Here is a 20543-nt window from a genome sequence, read left to right as displayed (position 1 = left end):
AAGTCACACAAGAAATGTAAAGTACAAATTGAGCAGTAAATAGGGAAAAGAGGTTGTAATATTCAAAACGACCGGCCGGGTCGTTACATTCTCTCCCTCTTAAACAAACGTTCGTCCTCGAACGGGTTTAGAATTATACCTGGAGCCTCAAATAAGTGTGGATGTTTGCTCTGCATCTCCCTCTCAGTATCCCAAGTAGCTTCTCCGATTGGCTAGCCTTTCCATTGCACTTTCACTGAAGCTATGTTCTTTGATCTCAACTTTCGAACCTGCCGGTCTAAAATGGCCATCGGCTCCACATCATAAGTCAAATTACCATCTAACAGCACTGTGCTGAAATCCAAAACATGCGACGGATCCCCGAAATACTTTCAGTGTATAGATACATGAAACACTGCATGGACACTCGATAGACTAGGCGGCAATGCAAGTTCATAAGCCACCTCTCCAATCCTCTTAAGTATTTCAAAAGGCCCAATATACCGAGGGCTCAACTGGCCTTTTTTCCCGAATCTCATAACACCTTTCATAGGAGAAACTCGGAGTAGTACCTTCTCTCATACCATGTAAGCAACATCGCGAACCTTTCGGTCGGCATAACTCTTCTGTCTAGACTGCACCGTGCGAAGTCGTTCCTGAATCAATTTAACATTTTTCAAGGCATCCTAAACTAAATCAATACTTAATAGCCAAGCCTTATCCGGCTCAAACCAACCCACCAGAGATCTACACCGTCTCCTATACAAGGCCTCATACGGAGCCATCTGAAAGCTCGACTGGTAGCTGTTATTGTAAGCAAACTCCGCAAGTGGCAAAAGTTGATCCCAAGAACCCCCAAAATCTATAACACAAGCACGTAGCATATCCTCCAATATCTGAATAGTGCGCTCGGATTGTCCTTCCGTCTGAGGGTGAAATGTTGCACTCAACTGAACCTGTGTACCTAATTCTCACTACACTGCTCTCCAAAACTGTGATGTAAACTACGTGTCAAGAGTTATTCCTAAACCTTCGAATCCCTATTCTACCTTATCACGCACATACCCGGGGGTGATCCCACGCCACCCTATTCCATATAGGCGTGACAATACCACGTAATTGAAGATCATTACTTCAACCTTAGCCCATAAATTTTGGAATTCAATTTTTAACATTCAAAATTTCTTTTCAAGACCCGAATCTCACATTTATACACTTTATAAGTATGAACAAACGGTATCAAGCCATAGCCATAACTCCAGATATAATCGCATAACATACTACACAACTCATATACTCGCAGCACGATTCTCGATCAAAGTAACTACTCGAAACCAACCCGGTACTGGTATTAAACCCCATATCAAACAAAAATTGTTCTAAAACCTTCGTACAATGCTGATAATGAAAGAAACATGCAAAATCTCATAACCCCTTATCAGATCAACAAGTCATGGAGCTTTCTCGCCCCAACCAGAACCATAATCACCTTCTAAGACGACTTTCAATATTATCCTCCCAATATACCGTAATAAAATCTGATAGTACCCATTCTAGGTCCAATGACCATATATTATTAAACATAACTATTCCACAGACATGCCACACCAATACAACTTAATCAACAACTGCGCAACCTTGTACCCAAAATGGATGATGTCTCAAAGAAGAGAACCGTATTGCAAGTTCAACAAGCACCACCACAACTGCAATGCTATAAGCTCAATATATATAGTAGAACCAAAACAAACAAATTTAATAACAGTAATCAACTCTTCTAGAGCTCACATTAACATCACTCGCACAGACAACTCACGTGCTATAGTATCAATAACTGGACCCGCACGGACAACTCATGTGCCAATAATATCAGTATATGGATCCGCACGGACAACTCACGTGCCAATAATATAATTCGCCTGGCATGGTCACAGGCCTCCAGTCGAAGCATATAATACATGAGCAATTAGTAACTACCCAGTTTACTCATGGAATTAGCCTCTTTGTAACATATCATACAAGGGCAATCAAATAAGTACACATGTATATGATAAATGAATTAAGATTCTCATGCTCCTGGACTGGTATAAATAACACGCCACAGAGTAGGCATGTGCAAAGTGTGCTATCACAACTCAATTCAGCAAGTTAACACAGGAATGGCAACTACCCAATTTATTCAGGGAATTAGCCTCTTTATTCAGGGAATTAGCCTCTTTGTAACCTTAAGTGTAGTCCAGATAGTTCTCAACAAAGGTACAAATACGAGAAACGCTATAACTTTACGCTTAACAATCAACTCTAGGCATATCTTTGCCTAAGCATTCTTCCGAGTATGAATACTTGCCCCGATGCCCGCACATGGCTCAAACCTCCCATATGTATGCACTCTTGGCGTGCATCTATTACAAATAATTAACGCAATTAGTACCTCCACTGAGTTTAAATAAAATATTCACCTCAACCAGGTCGCAACCCTGAAACAATTTGTTTCTGAGAACTCCTAGTCCACCAAATTCATAGAACACATGAACCACTATAACTGATCACAACTCCAGGACTCGAATGACTATCACATCCTTCACGCACGATCATCCCACTAGAAATACTTCCATAATTCTTCTGTGCCACATAACGATAATTGGAATATCAGCAGTCTATCACTCAGGTGAGTACCGCAATACCTATGAACATTCGTAAGTCAAAACATAATGCGCCTTCTGAAATACGCACCCTTCTCAGGGATTACCGAGCAGTTATAACATAAATCTAAATATTTGAAACTGACTATTCTGTCCAGAATTCATGACCTTCCCTTCAAGAATAAACTGCCACCATGTACATGTAAATATTAATCCTGCACAACACACCACATCTATCATGCCATCATGTGACAAACACGAGAATCTCATTATCAACTCCGAGTCACCAGAAAATTACATACCCGGTCAGTTAGAAACCTCCCTCTTGCTTCATTCCAGGAGGACAATACACAACACGTTCCCCACACCGGTATAAAATATATGACTCAAACTATGGTAGAAACCATCAAGAATACTTTGAAATCCATTTGCACATAACCAAACTATCAGAATTGAATTCCTCTAACTTGACCAAGCCACGCAGGTCACCAAACCGAAGAATATTGCCACCAAAACATCTGTAAAGTCTCACTACATCATAATTACCCAAAAGAACCGACCATACCATTACCATACTGGTCTAGCCTACGACCTAGTTGTCCAATTTATTTTGAGTTTCTTCTGAATTACCCTCAAGTTGACACTTCTCCTTGTCAGAACACTATGATACTTACCCAAATCTAACTATAAGACATTCTAACATAAAACCATACTGCCCTAAGGCCCATAAGCCACTGTATTCTGCTTAAGCACCACAAAAGTACCACAATCGAGACCCCCGCACTAAAAAGACCTTATGTGGAGTTAAAATTGTATTTCTTTTACCTTTCTTGCACTAAAATGTAGATTCCATAGGCATACTGAATTACCGCAAGTCCCGGCACCATCCAGTGTAAATAACCGATTCTGGCGATATACAAATTCCGAAATTTTTTTAATTGACACATATACATTTTGAATTCATTAGAACCCTTTCGAAAGTCACCCACTATGCTCAAATCTAAATTGCACCGTCCAAACAGGCCGAAAGACACAAGCTGCATTAGCACAACACCCCCAAAGAAGTAACCCTACCTTAACACCACCAATCAAATTCATATTTCGTGCGCACTACATCCTTCAAGATAACAATTTAATCATTTCATGAATTTTCATATTTTCATAAAGTGCAATATAACTTGCATTCAAGAAATTTTCTTACTCGAGTCATCCCCGATCTCAACCTCTGCAAGTCATAACTAATCAACAAGTATGCCTCAGACCAAAACCAATACCGCACATAATTGTGCAATCAAATCGTAGATAGCAGACTCTCCCACTTGGCTCAAAGCCATATAACAAAACATATGATAACTTACCATACCCATACTCTACTATTGTCATAATTCCGCAGTCAATTCCACGAAAATTATTCACAAGCTCAAGTAACACAAACCATAAAATATCTCAAATCATCTACTAAGCTCGCATTCATCCCCGTGACGGTCAAGTCAACTTTCTCAACTAATCCAAACTCAAATCTCAACACATATACCCTGCTAGGAGAAAAAAAAACCTCCACTCAACATTATAAGGAACACACATACGTAGGTTACTCCGCAAGAGATAACCCACCTGCTTAGCCTCAAATTGGCATCTTGTTATACCCTTTCGCAACCACAATTACTACTGAATCACTTAATATTTATGAGTTTGAACTCATCAACACGACATGAAAATTTACTTCTCTCTACAATTAAACAGCATGACAGATCCCTCAGCGCACTCATTACTCAAGACCGTACGTCACATCAAAACAAGAATCAAGTACCCAATAGACAACTTTTGAGTCACAAGTAAACTTTATTTGTCTCATTCTACCCATCGGAACACATCCCACATTCACATCATACTCATCATATAGTCATTCAACCGCTCATCGAGCCACAAATTTCACTTATGGGGATACTATCGAACGCACAAGTTCTCACAACCGAAACTACCGAGCTTAAGCTGCGGTCTAACCCCGGCTTCAAATCCTCCAGACTGGCCCATCACCAAAACACAGAATACTCATCTCGAATCTCGTTCATGAAATCACAAGTCAGCGATGCACAGACGATACCGAGCGCTCACATGCGCACACGAATGCGTGGAAGGGATTCAAAGAGTTACGTTTCAAGCTGAATCAATGTCACACGATAGAATACAAGAAAGTGAAATTTCCTAAGGATTCGGAAGCCTCTCGAAGATAAGTACAAACGTCTCCGTACCGATCCGTAAGAATCTACTAAACCTGCTCATGACTCGTGAGACCTATGTAACCTAGGCTCTGATACCAACTTGTCATAACCCAAAATCACACCTGCCGTGATGGCACCTATCTCAGTACTAGGCAAGCCGACAACATCAATAACCCACATTTTTCTTTTAAGTTTGAAAATATAATAATTAAATTTAATAAAAGACCTCACAATTACAGATACAAATACACTCCCAAAACCCAATGTCATTGAGTACATGAGCATCTATACATTACTAGTCTGGAAAATACGATCTATAATAGTCTGAGGCCAAATACAGTAAACAAAGAGATAGGGAAGGAGAGACAAGGTCTACGAAACATGACAGCTACCTCTAAATCTCCGAAAAATCAACTGTGCGAAAGAATCAATACCCACTATGTCCGGGATCACCTAGATATGCACACGAAGTGCAGGGTGTAGTATGAGTACAACCAACTCAGTAAGTAATAATAATAAATAAGGACTGAGAGTAGTGATAAGTTTTAGCTAAGTCCAAATACAATAATTTTTAACACAAAAGGGTAGGCATGCTCTCAAGTTCAATATTTAAAATTCCACAGTAATTTCATATCAACTTCGACTGAAACAGAAGATAGTGTCTTTCAGAAATTTCCAAAACAGTGATATATGCCAGCTGAAATTCAGCAATAATGAAATCAATGCATCTTCTCAGAGTAATAGTCACTCAGTCCTCCTATTCACTCCAACCTTACAGTCACTCTTTCCTCACAATCACCCATTCCTCACAGTTACTCATTCCTCTCAATCACTCGGCACTCGCACTCAGTAGGTACATGCGCTCACTGGGGTGTGTACAGACTACGGATGGGCTCCTTCAGCCCAAGCGCTATATCAAGCCAATCATGGCATAAATTAATAAAAACATGCTGCGATGTGCAGCCCGATCCCATAAATATCCTCACAATTAGGCCCTCGGCCTTACTCAGTCATCAACCTCTCCAGTCTCTCGGGCTCTCAGAAATCATGATAAGCAGCCCAACAACAATGATATGATGCATCAATAATGAACAAGAGAGACCGAGATGTAATATGCAAGTAAAATCGTGAGTGAGTACAAAATAATAATTTAACAGACAATTCAACACGTACACGACCTATATGGGTCCCAAAAGTGTCAACACATGGTTTAAACATGATTTATTGTTCGATTTCTCTAATACGTAGAAGAATGTACAGATAAGAACAATTTATTCAACTACACAGATCCATGGAATTGACCAAGTCACAATTCCTACGGTGCACGCCCACACGCCCGTCACCTAACATGTGCGTCACCTCAAAATCAATCACATAATACATACTCTGGGTTTCATACTCTCAGGACCAAATTTAGAACTGTTACTTACATCAAACCGTGAAATTCTTTACTCTGCTATGCCTTTGCCTCGCAAATCGGCCTCCGAATGCCTCGAATCTAGTCACAAATAGTTCGTTTCAATCAATACAAATTATAGAAATTAATTCCATATGAAAATACTAATTTTTCAATAAAAATCCGAAATTACACCCAAAAGTCGCCCCGTGGAGCCCACGTCTCGGAATCCGACAAAACTCATAAAATTCGATAGCTCATTCAATTATGAGTCCAACCATACTAGTTTCACTCAAATCAGACTTCGAATCGACATTCAAATCCCAAAAATTCATTTTATGAATTTTTTACAATTTTTCCCAAATTTCTATCTCAAACTACTAATTGAATGATGAAAACAATGATATATTCATGTATATTAACCAAATCTTAGTTAGAATCACTTACCCCGATGAATTTGTTAAAAATCCTACGAATAATCGCCACAAACCGAGCTCCCAAAGTCCAAAAATAAAAAATGAGATGAAACACTCATTCATATAGTACAAAATCTGATCCCCACTGTGGTGACCGCACATTTTCTTGTGCGATCGCACATCCCAGGTGTTGCGGTCGCACTCCAAATTGTGCGGCCGCACTTCAGCAGCTATGCACTACCAAGCTTCAGTAAATAGATCATAACTTTCTCTACAAATGTCCAAATGATTAATGGTATACCGTTTTGGAAACTAGATTCAAATGGCTACAACTTTCGTTTTTGAATGATCTCCAAATTCCTTGTAGATTAAAAGATATAAGCTTCCGAAATTGGACCATCGAATCTGCGAAATCACCTTTCTGCGGCCGCGAGAAGAATTCTACGGAGCACAATTCCTACCGCTACAGTACTTTGGGAGTTTGCGGCCGTACTTCAACTGTCCCATAACATCGTTAGAGTGTCGAAATGACCGGACTCGCTCAAAACTCACCCCGAAACACACCCGAGCCACTCGGCCCCCCGTCCGAATGTACCAACAAGTCCTATAACACGATACAAACTTAGTTGGGCCCTCAAATCACATCAAACAACATCAAAAACACGAATCACACTCCAATTCAAGCTTATTAAAACTAAGAAAATTCCAACTTCTACGATCGATACCGAAACCTATCAAATCAAGTCCGATTGACCTCAAATTTTGCACACAAGTCATAAATGACATAACAAACCTATTTCAATTTCCAGAATTGGATTCCGACTCCTATATCAAAAAGTCAACTCCCCGGTCAAACTTCCAAACTTAACTTTCTATTTTAGCCATTTCAAGCCAAAATCAACTACGGACTTCCAAATAATTTTTCGGACACGCTCCTAAGTCCAAAATCATCATACGAAGGTGTTGGAATCATCAAAATTCTATTCCGGGGTCGTTTACACATAAGTCAACATTCGGTCACTATTTTAACTTAAGTTTTAAACCTTGGAATTAAGTGTTTCAATTCATTCCAAAACCTCAACGGACTCGAACCAATTACCCCAACAAGTCACACAACAATTGTAAAGTATAAATTGAGCAGTAAATGGGAAAACAGGGTTGTAATACTCAAAACGACCGTCCGGGTCGTTACATTATTCCATTTAAAAAAAGTTTAGGGGGTAATAGGAATTCCGCAAAGATAAAGTGTGTAATTGAAAATCCGGGTATAGGTCAGGGGATACTTATGCATTTTCCCCAACAATTTACTTTTGCCATTTGACATATTTAACAAATCATGATTGAATAAATGTTGGATAAATCTCAATCTCAATCCAATAGTAAATATGTACAAACTAAAAAGAACTGAATTCTCTTGATCCGATCTGCTAATACCAATTTGGAATTATGTATTTCTGCTCTAACACCTAATATCATGTTGCAACGTAAAAAATAAGAATAAAATAATAATAATTTTGGGGGTTTTTCAGAAAAGCATATATTGCACTCAACACTTGTATCAACATGCAATATTTCAGCAAAGCTTCAAAGCAAATGTTTGTCACCCCCAAGTAACCAATACACCAGGTTGGTAGAAGTCCATATTTTAGTCGTTATTCTTTTTTTTTTGAATTCCACATGTTGTGTGCTATACTCTATTTCTTTGATATACTTTTGCAAATAAATCAAAACAACTAGAGTTTCAGTTTCGGCATGTATATATCTCAAATTTCAATCGTCTGTAATTATGTAAATCAATAAATAGTTTAATCAAGTAGTCAAGAAAATCAGTTGAAACAATAATATTTCGAGTTCAAATTTGAGATATTTTTATTTGCATGTTAGGTATGAAAAAGAAATTAAAACAAAATAGGATTTGGAAGGTACGGCGGGCACCCAATGGCCTGACCTAACCGTAGAGAAAAGAAAGAAAAGGTTAGAAGGTGCGTGGGAGGGCATCATTAAACATTGAGGTATTGTCGTTGAAAATAGCACGACTAGTCAATTTTCGAATTAGTAATTAAAAAAAATCAGTATTCACAAAGTCATTAAAAAATAGACACTATTTTACTGCAACCCAAAAAGTTCTAACATAATATATTAGAGATTGAAACACTTGTGTATAAACTTCAGCATATTATAATATACTGGACTAATATATTATACTAGAATATTTTTTAAATTTTGAATAATATTTTTGTTCAAATTTATCTTTACATAAAAAATAAATAAATTTTTATTATTTTTTAAATTATTACTATTTTGCAATTATCACTATTAAATCTGTCTATTTTTTAATTGCACTAAATTTTATTTAGATTTGAGAGCACCAAATAGTACATAAAAACACACCCCGGCCCCCGCCATTAACAAGATCTCCACCATATCTCAGTCCTTATTATTCTGCTTTCTATTCTCACACAAAAATTTTCTTTTGCTCACACTTCCCTTTTCCTCTATTTCGTTACCATATTCTTTATTCTGATTCTCTTCACCCTCACCCCACCCCACCCCCCTGTGATAGTCCGACCCGTATTTGCTTCTCCATCGGACTTGGCACTGCGGTGGGCAGAAGGGCGAAATTTTATTGAATTTGGAACCATTGGTCGAATTTAGATGTGGATTCATCACGTTGTGCGATTTTGGTTATCATTTGGAAATTGAGGTTCTAATCCTCTATCCATGGACTCGATTTGGGCGAACAATGCTGCCCCCGCCCCTTCTCATTTCTTCTATGTCATTTACTTCGCTTTTGGTTTCGTTGGAGTCAGATTCATCCTTGACAGATTCATTTTTCGTGTAAGCTGCCAATTGCTTCTTCAGAAAATGTGCTTCATTAAATGCTTCTAGTACTATCCTTGTTTTATTGATTCTTTAATTATTAATCTTTAATGTGCAAGCATGAGTAAAGTTTTTTACATTAATTATTGTAATTAGTGGATTGCGTAAAAGGAAGTAGGGTGAAATGGACGTCACTTTTCAACCAATATAAATTAGTACTAACATTCTTAAAACAAACGCATAGGAATGTGCCGTTTCTTTCTGCTCAATGCTCTCGTTATTATAGATCCCATCTAATTTGTTTGTCTGGGCGAAGCTATTTGGAAGACATCCTGATGGAAAAGTTCTAGGCTTAATTAAGATTGTTATTAATTGATTGAATTAAATTGGATTTAATAATATTCATGTGCCTGGGGTTCTGGTGTAATGTGTATGAGCTACCTGTTTAGTAGCCTAAGCTTTACCAATATGGGATTACATCATTAACTTTCTCAATGGCACACCTTCACAATATAGCCCCTTCCGAAAAATTTGTGGTAAACGTTATTGGTCCTACGTCTGGAATACCGAGATATAATTTGGAACTTGCTATCCATTTGCATAGTGGTAAAGATTCAGCGACTCATGTTTTGATGAATACCACTTTATAACCTGGTTTGGATAGTGACGTTATTTCTTTTTACCCTCGTTTAGCAAACAATAAGTTTAACTGCTTGAAAGTAGTGATAATAAGGAACTAAGATTCAGTTACTGCTTTCTTGATGTTGTAGAGTATAGATGATAGAAGGTGAATTTTCCTCACTGGCAGCTACCTGGTAGTTTTGGTTAAGTTGTTTATTTTACTCCATCTTTCTGGCATATCTATGTTTCTTACGGTTCTTTACCTTGTTTCCAGAGACTAGCAATTTGGTTGCTGCATCTGGGAACCGCCCATCTGAAGAATGATGAGGCTACAAGAGGAAAAATTGTTAAATGCTCTGAATCCATGTGGAAACTTGCTTATTATGGCACTATTGAGTTTTGTGTCCTGAAAGTTGCATATCATGAGCCATGGTTCCTAGATGTGAAGGAATATTTCAGGGGCTGGCCAAATCAAGAGCTATCGTGAGTATCACATCCTGATCGTGCTATGACCTAGTATATGACATATGGAAGTCAGCATGTACTGTCTGTTTAAAGGTCAAATTGGAGTTGTTACTTTAAATAATTGAGTAAGCAAGAAAAGAAATAATTCCATGTCCTATTTGAGGGGAACATCATAATGCTAACTATATGTTCAATTCAAATTAGTATAGTTATTGGCGAAATCTGTTGCTAAGTTCATATATTAGGATTAAATAAGCTGAAGTATGCTTTACTTATTAAGTTCCCACCATTGGGCTCACATTAGAGTTGCGTTTCTTAAGTTTTGCAGTATCTTCTTGTCTCCTATACCAAATGTTTGCTGCCTTTTATAAGCGGGAAAAAAGAGATAGAAAATCTTATGTCGCCACCGTACTGTCAGAAATCTCTTCTCAAGGCTTTTGGTCTTCTTATGTTTGGTGGTTTGCTAATTTCTCGATTGAGTGCTGCACTGATGATTTTCGCTTTGGTGGTAATACAACACTAAAATTAGGACCCTCTTTGTTCCTATCCAATGGATAATCTCTTGAAGCTTCATATAGTGTGGATAGGGTGTTTCGATCATGATTCTCGTCTGGTAACTTGTCTTATCATCATTATGCGATGGATGGAGTATCCACTATCCACTAAAAAAATACTTTTCATAGTCGATGCCATATTGCTTAATTGTTACCCGCAGGGCCCTAACCAATTTCTGTTTTCAGTTATACGGGCCATTCTTGTTCATAGTGGTTGAGAGAGTCCTCTTCATGCCACTAGGTCAAGAGTCCGAGGCTGGTAGGCTGTTTAACAAAAAAAAAATCGCTTAATTGTTACCAGTATGTATCTTGTCTAGTACTTGATAGTTCTATTTGCAAGAGCATTAAAGGGCTACACACACACACACACACACACACACACACACACACACACACACACACACACATATATATATATATATATATATATATAAAGAGCCAATTATGGATTAAAGACCTTGTTGCTGCAACTATCAAGACCAAGCAAAAGGAGTCATCTCTGCTCCTCAAAGAACAGAAACAAGTTCTGGAAGGAGCAACCATGTACGCTAGGATTTGTTCTCAATGGTTGTAATATTATTAAATTTCCTGTGGAATGCCCCTCTATCCCCTGATTATTAAACCCAGTACCTTTTCTAATCCCAAGTTTATATTCGCTCATTCTTGGCTGTAAGCAGGCCTTTGGTTGCAGAGAACTCATCAAACTGTTTCTAGTTGGATACAAACACCATTTTAGTTGAACAGAGAGGACTTCAACTAGAAATGCAAATCCATGTGTCCGTATTTGATAATGCAAACTTTTAATGCCCCCCAAAATTTGATTTTTGTTAGAATCATTAGAACTGTGGGCAACATTTATTGCACTTCATACTTACCTGTCAGAATGGAAAGATGATTTTTCAGGCAACTTTTTTTATAGGCATCTTCTAATAGAAGGTTCACATGAGGCTTTAATAGAATTTGACATCCTATGTTTCATTTCTCATTTTAGGTCTGGCATAAAACTTATCTATATGTGCCAATGTGGGTTCTACGTCTATTCCATTGCTGCGCTCCTTGTTTGGGAAACACGACGGAAAGACTTTGCTGTTATGATGTCTCATCACATAGTGACAGTTATTCTGATTTCATACTCATATATTTCAAGGTAAGGTTTACTTCACCAGAGGTGTACTTTTTATTTCTCAGTTATCACTTTCCTCCTTTCTTTATTTCCTTTTGATTTTGGGACTTATACCCTATCTTGATGTGAAAATATGCATATGATTTAAGTATGCAGTTAGCGAGACTCTTAAGGTCTCTATGTTTATGTCAGGCACAATATAAGTAGGAATTGTAAATATGCTTGATTCCATGCAATTTGTCACATTCATTCAACCACCAAAGGCTACATTCTTTAACATACTTCGAGGGGGAAGGGATGCTAAGTCAAATTAGATGTTAAAATTTTGAAAAGCTGGTTCTAGATATAGAGGAGATTAAAAAAGTATGTGAACATGTATTGCCAAAGGAAGCAAATTATATGCCAAACTTTTTAATAATATTCGGCCAAAAAAATTAATCGTATTAATATTGCTTTGCATATCCATATGTAAAGACATGCAATTATCAATTTTAAATGGATGCAGAGCATGTAACTTGTAGATGAGACAGATTTAAGAAGGGATTTTTACGTAAATAGCCGGCCATATTAATTGTTTTTGGCCATATACATAGATTATACATTGATTATACACATGTAATACATAAATTATGCATGTATTATACATTCACAGGCTATTTTTAGTTTAAGTGGTAGGGTGGGCGGCTATTTGGGTGAGTTCTTCATTTAAGAAAAGTGTATTTTATGTTTTTGTTAATTTGATGTTTTACTACCTTTGAGAAATGAAATAGAGCACGTGTTTCCAATGCATTGATATGCTTAATATGTGACGCAATTTTTTTTTTTTTTTTTTTTACATATATAAATAATTGCTGAGATTTCCGGGAATGAGGATGCTAAATTGGTCCCTTTCTTCTAAATGTTGATTCTTTACCACTTTTTCATTGTTGATTCATTTATTGAGTATGCATAAGTGCATTAACAGCTTTTGTACTTTAGATAATGTCTAGAACAGGAAACACTAATTTAGTCAAATTTGACTTAGCCAGCACCATCCTTTTAGCCCCTTGCACAAGGATGCCAATAGCTGTCTTCCTGATAAAATAGTGAAATGGTTGCTAGATATCAATCAAAAAAAAAAAAGAGGTTAAATGTTTGCCCCATCTCCCCAAATTGGTCAAATCTGTAACTCAGTCTGCAGATACAGTTACTTATCATTTCCGCCGCTCATTGGTTGATCAGAATATGGTCAACATTCTCCTATATATTACGGAAAAGAGGTCCCAAGTTAATCTTTGAAGTTGTTCGTGGATAATCAGATAATAGTTATTCTTGACTGTCCATTTTGAATTCATCTGATGTATCCAAGAAAAGTGACCAACCTTGAACGTCTTATCATTTCCCTCTTTTTACTTAATCTGTTGATTTCAGGAAAACAGGATAACAAATTTACATGGCTTTATAATTAGCCACGCCTGTCTTGCTACCTTTTTTTGAGTTATAATTTTGCTGGTCTCTCAACATCGATTTCCCTTGAATCTATTAAGTCATTTCTTGAAGTTCGTCAACATTAGAATCAAACGCTGTTTTTATGCTATAATTCCAAATTTGAGCTAATTCTCCTAGTTGAAAATTTGCTTCTAGAAAAGGCTGTCTTCTTGTGAGGAAGAAAGTATGTGATGGAGGAGTACAGCAGAATATTTTCTTTCCTCTGTATTGAATGTTAAGACATAATTAAATAGATGTTCCTTCTCTAACTGGTTTCAACTAATAGGCTGCAAACACATTTGAGAGTTCATCATTCTGTAACTGCAATATATTAATGATGACTTGTTATACGTCATCTATATGTCCACTTCATTCAATGGCAGAGCTTTTTTGGTTTTAAGGATCGATTTATCTATCAAAAACCTTGTCAGATTATTTGGTATTGCAGATGAAGTTTCTAGACTAATTTAATTTGGCTAATACCCCAGGAGGAAATTAACAAATGCAAAAAAAAAAAATCTAGATTCTCATAGGAAGAAGGGAGTATTTTTTATCTGTTTCAATTTGTGTTTTAATTTTATGTGTTTTGACATCTGTAGCTTCTTTCGGATCGGGATAGTTATTCTTGCATTACATGATGCAAGTGATGTCTTTCTTGAAGCTGCCAAAGTGTTTAAATATTCGGAGAAGGAGCTTGGAGCTAGCATATTATTTGGTTTTTTTGCTGTCTCCTGGTTTGTACTTAGGCTGGTTTTCTTTCCATTTTGGGTCATACGATCCTCAAGGTTAGGTCCTTATTAGATTTTCTACTCATATGATGTTGTTCCTATTCTTTTTCTGGTTTCCCCTAATTAATTCAATGTGTTCATTTCCCAGCTATTATTTATGTGAGGTTTTGAAGTTGTCAGAGGCATACAGTACAGTGCTATACTACATCTTCAACACAATGCTGTTGACCCTACTTGTGTTCCACCTGTATTGGTGGATTCTCATATGTTCAATGATCATGAGACAATTAAAAAATAGAGGGAAGGTTGGGGAAGATATAAGATCTGGTAAGCATCTTAATTGTCATTTTCAATTTAGCACAGGCACACTATGTTGTTGAATTTGTGCTGATATACACCTCCTTGCTTTTTCATGTCTTTTTCCCACCCCAAAGACAAATTGAGAATGAAGATGAGTAATGAAAGTACCTTTTCACGCTAGCATGTTTTCTTGTAGATCTTAAACTAATAACGACTTTTCCTCTCTGTTTAATTGGAGAAGTATTTAACATGTTAACTCTTAAACACGTTTATACTGAATTGGGCTACTGAAGCTGACCTTTTTTTGGTCCTTCTGAGTACAGATTCGGAAGATGACGACTAATTTGGAGACTCAAATTAATCTGCAGAAACGTGCTAGCTTGGAAGATTGCATATGAGTTATAGGTTTGGGTCTGCATCTGATTCTTTTTCCCAATAGACTTAGCTTGACATCTTCTACGTTTTATAGTCCATTATTTTTTCTTGTTTTTGTTTGACTATAGAAGTAGAACTAGTACGATTAAATGCGGGGATATTATCAGTTTAACTTGTCTTACATTTTTGGTGTACAAAATAATAGGTATCTCCTTGTATAATTGTTCCCTAAACAAGTATATTCAAAACGATTCAAGCAAACAATCTTCACTTTTTCACTTATGACTGCCTTGTCCTTTGTTGCTGCTGGATGTTTTCATTTACTAGTAGTGAGGATATGAGTACGTACATATGAGGAATAGAGTAATATTTGCCTTTGAATGCATTTGGTTATGAATGGTTATTGGAGTAACTATTTGTGAACGACCAATTGGAACTTAATTTTGGTAAGCCGTGTGCCTATCTTTTGTAGTATATAAGATCGTTTTATGATAAAGCTCTGTCTCTGCTACCATTGCAAAGAGGAAATATGACAGACCTATCTCCAGCCCTCTAAAAATGGCGCACAGTGTGGAATACCTATTTGGAGATGAAATATGTTATTATAATCGGCAGATTTAGTCAATAGATTTTTAAAAAAGAAAGAAAAGATTGGCTGACAGTAGAGTACTCTATACAGTAAAAAAGCGCGAAGGGTGGGGCCTTGGGTCAGTGAAATGGTTGAGGATCATAAGAGGTTAGGGCTTAAATTTCAACATGAGTGAAAATTATAGGAGGTTAGGGTTTAAATTCCAAGGGAGACAAACATTACTGTGATTTCTTTCTTTTTGCCTATTCCTGGAATAGTCGAGGTGCGTCAAAGCTGGTTTGAATTTCACCATTAAAAGACCCTTAAAGGAAAGAACAGCGTGACAAGTGAGACTTGCTCAGTTGGTAAAAGTACCTTCATCCACGACTATTAGGTCCTGGGTTCGAGTCACGTTGGAGAGGAAGTGTGAAAACACTATAGATTCTCCTTATTTGGGAGAGGTTTAAAAAAAATAAAAATAAAGGAAAGAACAGCAGCAACTGGAAACGGAAAGGAGGTAGATGGTTAAATTATGAACATGCTCATGTAAGATCATTCTACATTTTGGTTTGTTGTGCGTAACTCACGAAAGGTGAACGTCCTTTATGAGGTGTCAGTTATTCTCGCCGAAAATTTAGTATAGCAAAGTCTACGTAATCTGTGATTGAATTCGTTTCTTAGTTTTATAGTCTACGTATTCTGTGATTGAAGTAGTTTTTGTGTTCGTTATAAAGGCGTGCGCATTACTTCTTGAGTAATTGTTTCGTTTCATTATGGTGCAATAGGCAAGACTAAAAGCTTGGCTGTATTTAGATGGAAATGAGTTGATAAAATAAGGAGTTGAATCCTCTTTATTTACATAAAGTTGACTTTTCTTGCAACTTTTGATAGTAGGATACAAGAAATGCATTAAATGCATGAAAGATATTTTTCCTTTCACGTAATTTTGAAACAAACAAAAAAAACATTTTAGTAAGATTGAGACATAAAACGTGGTCCATCACGGTGGAAGTTAGCCGCATATGTGCTCGAGTGCACAAGAATGAAATAGCCATTGGAGAGTTTGACTTGTATGCGCTCATGAGACTGAAGACTCACACAACTTATGCTTTATTATTATGAGTTTAATTTCTATATATTCATATTGTAAAAGAATTTATACGCTATCATATCATATGAAAAGTAAATGTAGGTGCTTGTTCATTTTACATAAAATTAGTAAACTTATCAAAGCATAAGTAAAGTTAGTAATCCAAAAATAAGATTAACTTAATTGTATAATGAACAAAATTACATTAATGTATATACTTCTTACATTGTAAATGTGTGCAAGTTAAATCCTATTTTGAAAGCCAGATGAGCTGATGAGTCAGTCAACTATTGCTAAAATTGGAAGCCATATGCGGCCATAGGAGAGCTATTAGGGTCAAGGATGTGACCACAGGAGTATCAGTTATCCATGAAATTGTTGTGCATTTTGTTCTTACTAGTGCTTTCATTTATAGGAATGTTTCTTCTCACATGTCTCTAGAAAATTTGGTCATTCACTGTCTTCTTTTCTTTATTGATAGGCGATCATCGGTAAAAATTTACTCCATCCATATTTTATACCAAATCAATAAATATAAAATATGTGTCTTTCATAGACATATTATTACGTATTCGTTATTAAGTAATATATATTCTCACTTTAGTTATTAACTCTTGAAATTAGGTGTTGCAATTTGTGCTCAAACTCATTTGACCCGCCTAAGGTTGGGCCAGTTATTGACCCATCCATTTATTAAACTCATTCCATCTTGACCCCAACTCATCTCAACCCATCTAAATGTGGGCTGAATTTTAGCCCAAATTGACCCATAAGTAACTTTACTAAAATATTTTTAAAATATTATTTTTTGGTTTGATATGCTATATGTGACTATAACAAAAGAAAAAAAAGTTTTATTTGTATTAAACAATCATAAGAAAATAACACACATTAATTAAAGCTTGATAAGAGTTGGATGGGTTGGAATATGACCCAAAATTTAGCCCATCTTGACCCAGCTCATTTCGGTCCATGTAACTTCTGGGCAGGTGAATGATCCGCCAATTTATTGACTCCGTCCATTTTAACCTGTCGAAAATTAGCCCAACTCACCCATTTGACACCTCTATTAAAGTTACCGGTCTGAGTCAGTTCTTATCGGCAACCATTTATACTAACCATCTAAAAAGGAATTGCACTAATCAGTAAAAATAGCACGGACTAGCCAGTTTTCGGACTGATAATTCAAAAATAGCCACCGTTTGCAAAGTCATTGAAAAATAGCCACTATTTTGCTGTAATACGAACCGGTCCAGCATAATATACTAGAGATTGGTGCACTTGTGTATGAACTTCCAGCATATTATGCTGAAACTCCAACACGCGAAAAGTTCAAGCATAATATACTGGAGATTGGAGCACCTGTGTATGAACTTCCAGCATATTATGTTGGACCAGTATATTATACTGGTACTCCATTATATTATGCTGGAATATTTTCCGGATTTTGAACAGTATTTTCGTTCAGATTTATCTTTACATGAACATTGGCTAAATTTCGATTACTTTTGAAACTATGACTATTTTTCAATTACCACTTGTAAATCTGGCTATTTTTTAATTTCTCCCCACTAATCAAGTTACTCAAGGAATTCCTTTAAGTGTTGACCAAGAGAACAACTTTAGATATACATGTGAAATTTGATATATTCAACGAGGAAAAAAAAATCTCTGAGATTGTTCTCATCAACTTCTCTAACCAAGGCAATCTTTATGAATTCCGCAGCACTTCCAAATACATGCCTACCATCTATTAGTCTTATTCCCTCTTTCAATGTGGCTCCCACTTTCTCCATGCTTTAGTTTTGCAGCAACACATCTTTTTACTACAACATTCCTGTGCAATCTATTACTATGTTGCCATTCAAACTTGTAATGCAATGCCTAAAAATTTAATAAATAAATTGGATGATATTTTAAATATACTAGTCCAAATAAATATTATGGATTAATATAATTGAATCAATTATATAAGTCCTATATATATGGATTAAATAAAAGAACTTTTTTTTGTATATATACAAGATTTTAAACTTATTTATTCGGTTTTACCTAAGTTTTCATATTTACAGGAAGTAACAAAAGTTTTTATAAAATATATACAAATCCGATCAAAATCTACAATTTATCTACAACATAAGTACACATTTTTTGTACAGAATCCGGTCAAAAACTATAATTTACATACAATTTATATACAACTTATATACAATTATGTAAATTGTAGATATTTTGTATTCCGTTTCTACATTCGATATATAAAATATATACAATTTGTTCATGTCTTCTTTCTCGAGTTTCAATCTGAAATTTCAACCAAAATCATCTCGAATCTTCACCAAATTGTCTCAAATTTGAGATATAAACTCCAAAGGATATTCCCAATCATTTACAATAACACCCAATCCAAACAAAAAATAATTTCATGAAATTTAATTTTCGAATTCAAAGCTTTGAAGCTTTTTAATGGTTGTCATTGGAGTTCTTAATGGATTAACATAGTTTTCAATTCAATCTACTCGCTTCTAATTAATACTATTTTGTTTATTGATTCCAAAAAGTTAAAAGAATGATAACTAAAATGATTCTCTTCATCAGAGCTAATTTGTTTCTTATTTACTTCCTCGTTTTTATAGGATCTAAAGCAAGAACTTTGCTAGGTACTAATCTTCTCTTTTTTTCCCAGATAGATAGATAGATAGATAGATAGATAGATAGATAGATAGATAGATAGATAGATAGATAGATAGATAGATAGATAGATAGATAGAGAGAGAGAGAGAGAGAGAGAGAGAGAGAGAGAGAGAGAGAGAGAGAGAGAGAGAGAGAGAGAGAGAGAGAGAGAGAGAGAGAGAGAGAGAGAGAGAGATATAATGAGATACTCATTAATACTAATTTGTATATAATTGGTAAATTGTATATCAACTTGTAATTAACTTAAAACCTAAACAGTGAGGGTAAATAAGTTTATAATGTAGTACATATAGGTAAACATTCCTTAAATAAATAAGCCTTAATCCATTGAGCTAGCCCATTTAGTTGGTTACAAATCATGGCCCGCTTCATTAAGCCAAAAATGTCTTCTTCCTAGAGGCCCAGTTTGGTGCCACGTGCCAAATGACGTGGCACGCCAAGTCAAACGGAAGAGCCAATAAGATCATGCCACGTGTTAAAATGATAGGGCATGCCAAACCAAATCAAAAGGCCAATGAAACTGCACCATGTGTGCAAGTGACATGTTCTGACCAATCAAATGCTGCCATGTCACTTCAATTTGATTGGTCGGAAAGAGTCTGTTCTTATCAGAACTCTTCCCTCCCACAACTATAAATAGGGGTCTTCATAACCTAGAAAAGGGATCAGGAGTTATAATAAGAAGCAAGAGAGAGCTCGTGGATCAAACGCTGCAAATTTCTCTAAAAACTACAAGCATTAAAGTATTCTAAAGATTAAAAGATCAAGACGAAGATTCAAGAACAAGCTGCAAGCCCTTGGATTTCAAATACGTGAAGATCAAGATCAGGCCCCAAGCACCTGGATTAAAATAAAATAAAATTCAAGATTAAGCTCGAATGCTCTTTTATTTACCGTCGAAAAGTAGAATCAGAGGATTCATAGAGATTGTAACACTCATATTATTTGAAATAAAATACTACGATTATTGTAATTTTTTCGGTCTTGATTTTATTTTCTTGACGCAATTTATTGTCTACAAATTCTGGCACGCCCAGTGGGACAATCTCTACCTCTCATCTCAAGTTTTCAATTACCAAAGTT

The 20543-nt window shown here is 36.1% G+C and overlaps 1 protein-coding gene across 1 annotated transcript; it reads left to right on the top strand.

The window, feature by feature from the left end:
• Positions 1–9085: 9085 nt before the first annotated feature.
• LOC107820623 (ceramide synthase LOH2) lies at positions 9086–15390 on the top strand. Its single transcript, XM_016646938.2, has 6 exons — positions 9086–9493; positions 10371–10579; positions 12107–12262; positions 14305–14490; positions 14582–14760; positions 15057–15390. The coding sequence occupies exons 1-6, from the start codon at positions 9377–9379 to the stop codon at positions 15074–15076; spliced, it is 867 nt and encodes a 288-aa protein (XP_016502424.1). The 5' UTR covers positions 9086–9376; the 3' UTR covers positions 15077–15390.
• The last annotated feature ends 5153 nt before the right edge of the window (positions 15391–20543 follow it).

Source organism: Nicotiana tabacum, chromosome 19 (genome assembly GCF_000715075.1).
Source record: "Nicotiana tabacum cultivar K326 chromosome 19, ASM71507v2, whole genome shotgun sequence".
NCBI classification, from domain to species: domain Eukaryota; kingdom Viridiplantae; phylum Streptophyta; class Magnoliopsida; order Solanales; family Solanaceae; genus Nicotiana; species Nicotiana tabacum.
This window is presented reverse-complemented; position numbering and strand designations above follow the sequence as displayed.

Coding starts and splice junctions, on each gene's coding strand:
- LOC107820623 (XM_016646938.2), top strand. CDS start 9,377: ATGGACTCGATTTGGGCGAACAATGCTGCCCCCGCCCCTTCTCATTTC. Junction 10,580..12,106: donor TGGCCAAATCAAGAGCTATC/GTGAGTATCACA, acceptor TTCTCATTTTAG/GTCTGGCATAAAACTTATCT. Junction 14,491..14,581: donor TGGGTCATACGATCCTCAAG/GTTAGGTCCTTA, acceptor TTCATTTCCCAG/CTATTATTTATGTGAGGTTT.